This window comes from Pinus tabuliformis, chromosome 5_2 (assembly GCF_031772625.1).
Source record: "Pinus tabuliformis cultivar Carrire ecotype Pingquan chromosome 5_2, CPIR1, whole genome shotgun sequence".
Classification (NCBI taxonomy): Eukaryota; Viridiplantae; Streptophyta; class Pinopsida; order Pinales; family Pinaceae; genus Pinus; species Pinus tabuliformis.
The window spans coordinates 1,100,383,642-1,100,390,946 of NC_142306.1; the positions used below are offsets into that span (position 1 = coordinate 1,100,383,642).

General features: G+C 35.0%; 1 protein-coding gene across 1 annotated transcript; it reads right to left on the reverse strand.

Annotated features, from left to right (window-relative positions):
* Positions 1–684: 684 nt before the first annotated feature.
* On the reverse strand, positions 685–2,961 carry LOC149163080 (uncharacterized). The gene is made up of 2 exons (XM_089437518.1): positions 2,429–2,961; positions 685–1,423 (listed from the first exon to the last, which is right to left on the reverse strand). Exons 1-2 carry the CDS (start codon positions 2,722–2,724, stop codon positions 946–948), a joined length of 774 nt encoding a protein of 257 aa, XP_089293644.1. The 5' UTR covers positions 2,725–2,961; the 3' UTR covers positions 685–945.
* Between the last annotated feature and the right edge of the window lie 4,344 nt (positions 2,962–7,305).

Here is a 7,305-nt window from a genome sequence, read left to right on the forward strand (position 1 = left end):
GAACTCGTCCTAATTTTTAGGAATTAGCTCGTAACTTATAGGAATTTGTGCCTGCTAAGGAAAATTTGCTTCTGTTCTCTTTGACTAAGGCACAAGTCAAAGAAGGACCTTTCTCTCTACTATTTTCAACATTGATGCCCTAACAAGCATCCAAATTCTCGAGGTGGTTGGAGCTGCAGTTTCCTCAATCCTTGCTATAGCCCACATTTTTTATGCTGTGGTCTATACCATGCGTGCAGAAACTACTTCATGATGTTTGCCAAGTGGCCATCAATTTGTTAGCGAAAAGTGACAGCTTTCATGATAAACCAACACAATCCTCTCCAAACAGGAAGAGGTTATTGACACATAGTAAATGGCAGCTTCAATCTTGAATCATTAGGCAGACACTCATGTAATGTGGGACTTTGGTTTCGCATTTCAAAAAAAGATATATATTCATATGAAAGAGAGAGTAACTACCTTTGTAAGAGTACATACTTTATATTTAACCTTGCTTTTAGTTACAAGGTGAGCAAAGACAGTCCCTTAATATACTTTATGAAACAGAAGCTGACTTTCATATCAGGTTTATTGTTGTCCAAGTTTTTGCCACTATCAGATTGTATCTTTAAAGATATTAAAGGCACTGGAAATGAGACGGAACAGCTATAATTATACAATACTTCTTTATGCAGGTTGGGCTTATTTACCAATAAACTGATATCATAAAATTTTACCATTTACGGAGAAAGAATGTGCCACCATGCAAACCAAGTTTTTTAGAATCCTCGTAAATTTCCCCAACTTAATAAAAACAATATTTTCCAAAATTTTTAGATTTTCTTGAGAAGTTATTGCAACTCCCACTCAAGCAAACATCTCTTTATGCCAAGACAATTTCATATTAAAATATTTAAACTGAAATATCTCAACTGCTGTGACGAGCCAAGGAAGCAAATCCCATCATCTGTACCTCTTGCTTGCCAGCTGTTTGGCAGCATCCTTGAGCTTCTGACTGTACCCTTCAATTGGAGGGGTCAAATAAGCCCGATGCCGATTGGCCGGAAACGGTGTAAAGTCCGGAACAAGAGCTGCTTCTCTAAGACGAGGAGGAAGAGCTGCAATGGCATCATTCTTCAATTTAAGTCTCATGGATTCCTCAGCCTGTCTTGCTCTCAAATCCCGCGCTAGCATCCTACTGTACTCCTTTGCAAGACGCCTGCCTTCCTCTACTGTAAACTCAAAAGATGGTATTTCATCTTTGTCTACAATACCCAATGCAACAGGATCCAATTGTTCTTTGCTCTCAGTCACGGTTTCTCCCTCCTTCAACTTTTTTTTCATTTGCTTTTCCATGTCAAGCTCCCTCTGTCTGTCCTTGCTGATAAGACCTAATTTTTCCCTTTCCATTTCTCTAATCCTGTCCTTCTCTTTCAGGTACCTGTCACAAAAAGCTTTATATGCTATGTATCACCAGGCAGCATTTTTTAACTAATTTTTAAAAATAAACCCAAAAAAGATCCAATTCCTATTAACTAAGTTTTCACTTAGTGAATTCCTAATGTTACAGTATCTACCCAATTTGCCAGGGGCTAATCCAAGATGAAAACTGGGTTTTCATAAAAATTGGGGCTGCATTGCAGATTGATGAAATAAAATAGTTTCCATGACAGTAATTCACAATAGGTTTGTATTAGTTAGTAAACTACATGTTTTATTCATAACGGATGGTTGCCACAAATTTGTATTGAGTGTCTTGCCTTATTTTTCATCTACATGGACCCTATTTGTTTACCAGAGTAGAGTTCAATGTCATTAAAGATGCTAATCAATGAGTTAATAGTTCCATTAATCAGTTCCCTGCTTCAGTGTAATTATCTGCTGCCAGTAGTTGCCCCAGTGTTATGTGTGGATACAAGTTTATAGTAACTGTGTATGTATGCATTTGTTGCACTGCAATAAGCAAAGTTCTCTGCAGCCTGGTTGGAGAGAGGATCGATCAACGTTTCATGTTTGTGTGTAACCGTGTGTATGTAATGGAGCATTGAAGAGGATGCATGGCTGAATTTAATATGATCATTAACACAGACTAATCTAAAACTAGGTTTGATATGCATCTCGAAGTTGCAAAAGGATGCCTATTTCAATGCACAAATCAAATGGCCCTCATAGTAAAGATTGCAATTCAGAATATCCAACATCGATCTTCACAACCTCGAGGTACATATCAGACGTGGACTTATATGGGTCAATGAGAGTGTGTCTTTATAATGAATAATGAACACATTCGATCAAAGCAGTACCTGTGTCCTAATTTCTAAACTTGCATGGTCATTCATTCCATCCGTTTATAAATGCACTCCATAACCAAGTTTATCGGGGCTTATTAAACATATGTCTATAATGCATCCGTAACACTAAGGTAAAAAAAAAGAAATCCTTGTACCTGACGGGAGTTGGGGCGTCCAGGCATTTCTTTATCAGCTCTTTGAACTGTTGGGATTCCTTGCTGCCGCCACCAGACGAATCTTTTCCAGATTTTGTGGTTTTCTTTACAACACTTCTCCTCTTAAGTGCAGCTACTTTACCCTTCTTGGTTGCAGCTCCTCTTGTGAATGATAGCTGTACTGATGATCGAATGCCGGTATCGTAGGGATTATTGGTGGCTTCCAGAAGTGGTTGGATTGGTTTATCGAAGTATTTGGTGGCTCTCGTAATGCATCTTCTCCACAGAACTTCCATTGCTATCGATATTCCTGCACTGCACTTGTTAAAAAAACCTGAATTTGTCTCTGATCTGCTCCTTCAAAACAGGGGAGTTGTTTTGAGTTTTAGGAGTAGTGCACAAAGCAAACTGACTTCAAAGTTGAAGCCTTTGGGGGACTTTGCAAACTGACTTGAAAGTTCAAGCCTTCGTGGGACTTGGCCAATTTCAACGAATTTTGGGGGCAATCGGCGCTGTGTTGAGATGTGCGTGTGTAATTGAGTGAGGATGTCTATTAAACAACTACATAGAAATATTTACGATATGAATAGTAAGAATAGAAAATTTGTGAAGATCTTAAAAGAAAAATTTGAGAAAACTCTATTACAAAGAGTAAAATATTCACATGAATCTCAATATTTAAATGTGTATTTAATTTATTAAATATTAGCAATTACTTTTAAAGATGCAAAGATACATAAAAGAAATAGAAGATTTGGAAAGACCATCTTGAAATAATAAATCACTAAATATAAAAAGCTTTTATTTCCAATAGAATAAATATTAGATAAAGATTATTTGAAAAAAATTGAGAAAACCCTATTAAGAAGTGTCACTTTCCACTGGTTGCTTACTTCCTCATGGAAATTTTTTGTTGCAACATGCCCAAAGTAAAATGATTGATGGAAATCACTTAGGTAAATAGCTAAATGACCATAAAAGTTATAGTATTCCTTACTTAATTCTTTGAGTATTGAGGAAATTGTTGGTTTATTATGTTGCCATGTTGGGTAGGGCAAATTGTGAAGACAAAACGGATCAGTTTGAAGACAAAATGGATCAGTTTTCACATCGTTAAGAATGGGTCAATACAACTTAGAGGACAACTTCAAAGAACTAAACAAAAAATCCAATTATATTTTGATATATAAAATATAATTTTATATCATATTTTACAATGCAATAATCCAAAACATTTTTATTATGATATTATTTTAACAATTCTTATCTCATAGTTAAATAGAGAATTTTTGTTTTTACAATTTTTTTATGCAACAACTATAATTTCTATAAAATAAAATAAGTTTAAAAAATTAAAATCTATAATCTTATGGTAAAATTTTATTAAAATTAAGAATTGTAATTTTTTTTTAATATGTAAAATTTTGATTAATAAAATTTATTTTTAAACTTTTTATTATTTAATATTATTCTTATATATATTTAAATAATATTTTTTTTTAATTTAGTTACGTTGTAAGGCGTTCTCCTCTGAAAAGAACTCCCCCAGTCGCCTCTTTGCACTAGTCTGTAGCGTCAGATTAAGTGTTAGACGATTGAAAATTTTTTAGTCATTTGATCCCACAGTTTTGGCAGTTGGTAGTTTGACTCCCTTATTTACGTGGCTTAACTGACAGCTTCGGCAGTTGGTAGTTCGACTACCTTATTTACGTGGCTTAACTGACAGCTTCGACGGTTGATAGTTTTAATTTCTATCAATCATGTTTTGCTCCCAAACAAGATTGAAGAAAGTCGAGGTGCACTTAAACGGCTTCTCTTTGAGGTTGCTAATCATGGCAAAGGATTTGCAGAGACTAGTAGGCAGTGGCCAGGCCTTCCCTGTCGTGTTCGTCGGTGGAAAATTCTTGGGAGGAATAGACCGCGTAATGGCCTCCCATATCAATGGCATGTTGGTCCCTCTTTTGAAGGAAGTGAGAGCTTTGTGGCTCTGAACAACTTCTGCCACAAATTCTTCTACAACCTATGGCCTTGAAGGTATGTGCGCTACCTATGTAAAGATTTATCCCTGCCATGGACTCTTCCTGCTTCCCTCGCAACATCTTTCTCTTTCATAATCGTTCGTAAGGAACTATTTGACAAAAATTTTCTTTGTCGATGATGATCCCTGGTGATTTCACAAGTCAAAGATATAACATTTCAGCAATTTATGAATATTTTGAGTATTTCTACCTGTCAAGAATTTACAACTTAGGTTATATTCAACGTAGATATAGTCCAAGGAATCAAAATCCTCAAGACACTCTGAAAAAACTTCAAAGAAATGTTTGTCGCGGGAGAGATTTGATTTATAATTGAGATTTGATAGATCGTAATAAAGAAATATATAATTTTTAAATGTGGGGAATTATTTATTATTGTTACCCAGATTGAATGACAATTTCTTGGCTACCAAGTTGTATCTAGCACTTCTTTGGAAATCACTTGCTATTTTGAAAAAAATATTTTTTTGGTTAAAAATTTTGAACATATAATAAATAAAAAAAAATATTAAAAATAAATAGAATCTGGATAAATTTACTAGTTAAAAATATAGACAATTTTTTTAATAAAAAATCAATATATATATATATGGCAAAAAAATATATCAAACTAAGAAGGATGTATGTTCACTCAAGATTTTTTAAAATATGATAACAATTATAGTAAGAGAGAGTTGATAATACTTTATGTAGATATATATAAAAAAGAATGTATGTTTTTTAATAAAGAGATGAATAAAAAACATAGAGAATATGTGCGTGTGAGAGAGAGAAATGAAACATACACATAAAAAAATATGCGATGTTATATATAATTTAAAAGCTTGTAGATTTTTATTAAGGAGTGATTTCGTCGGTATAAGGTAGATGTGTGAACGTCAGATCTGTGATGTTAGATGTAAGATTTTTTTAAAATTTAATTTTTTATTGTAAAAAAATTAGATAAAAGAAAATATAATATACATATCACATTAAAATATATAACATGTAAATGGTACTTATAAATTAACATCCATTTTACCATATAAATTAAAATAATGATTCCATAACCATCTATAAATGTAATTAATATGCATATAAAAACTTAATATTTACAATATGACAAGATTTTTAATCACAGATATTTACCATGGATATTATTAACTTCTAAAAAGGCTTTTTTACAATATCATGGGCCCATACCCAGAAGAGAAAGATAGAGAGAGGGAGAGGAGGGAAGAAAATCATAATACCATGGGTTAATGCCGTGGTTTATCAATGCCATGGGCCATTCTAGGCTTTTGATTATTATGTTATGGATCTAGGCTTTTAATTATGATGTTACAATATCATGGGCCAATACCATGACTTATCAATACCACATGCCTAAAAACCATAACTTATTTCAAAATCAAAATATTTTACAAATACTTTATTTTAATTTAATTTTATAACCATTTTTTAATTAAATCTAAAAAGAGAAAGGTGGAGAGGGAGAGGGAGAGATGGAGAGATGGAGTGACAAGGGAGAGAGGATAACAAGAGGAAAGAGAGAGAGGGAGTGACAAGGGAGAGATGGTGAGAGAGAGAGAGAGAGAGAGGATAACAAGAGGGAAGAGAGAGAGGGAGAAGGAGAGAGGGAGAGGGAGACAAGGGGAAGAGATAGAGAGAGATAGATAGATATGGAGAGAGATTGTGTATGTTTTGAGGGTGAAAAGGAGAGACAAGGGGAGATAAAGATATAGATGGAGGGGGGAGAGGGAGCAGAAGGGAGAGGCAAAGAGAGGGAGTTGGAAGAGATATAGGTATAGAGAGAGAAGTGGAATAGAGAGAGAGAGAGAGAAAGAGAGAGAGAGAAGGGGAAGCGAGAGAGAGGGGGAGGAAGAGGGAGGGGGAGAGAGAGAGACAGATAGATAAATATGGTGAGAGAGTGCATTTGTTTGGGTGATGAGATAGAGAGACAATGGCATATAGAGACGATGGGGGATAGAGATATAGATGGAGGGGGTAGAGATGGAAGAAGAGAGAGAGAGAGAGAGAGAGAGAAGGGGAAGAGATAGAGAGGGATAGGAAGAGGGAGAGATATATAGATAGATAGATATGGAGAGAGAGAGAGAGAGAGAGAGAGAGAGTGTGTATGTTTGTGGGTTGATATAGAGATATAAAGAAGGAGAAACAGAGGGAGATAGAGATATATATGGAGGGGGCATGACGGAAGAAGAGAGAGACAAAGAGAGGGAGGAAGGAAGAGAGATAGATATAGGGGGGGAGAGAGAGAGAGAGAATGGCATCCGTTTAGGGGGATGAGATAGAGAGACAAATAAGGAGAGATGGAGGGAGGTATAGATATAGATGGCAGGGAGGGAGAGGGAAGAAGAGAAAGATATAGAAAGGGAGCGAGAGGGAGAGAGAGAGGGAGGGGGAGAGAAAGGAGAGATGGAGGAAGATAGACACATAATGGAAGGTGGAGAGAGAGGGAAGAAGAAAGAGACACACGGAGACAAATATAAAAATAGAAGTTGGATCTAGAAAATCATGAATATTTTGGTTTTTCACTAAAATGGATGTATTGATTTTAGTGCAGTTGTTGATTTCTAATTTTATTTGATCGCTTGTATTAGATGCATTGATTTCAAAGTAGATGTCAATTTCTAATCCTATTTAATACCTTACACTAAATGCATTGATTTCAGTGTAGATGTTTATGTCTACTACTAATTGATTGCTTGCACTAGATGCATTGGTTTCAATGTAGATATTGATTTCTAGTCCTATTTAATTGTTTGCACTAGATTCTTTTGTTTCAATGTTGATATTGGTTTATAATCCTATTTAATTGCTTGCACTAGATGCATTGAT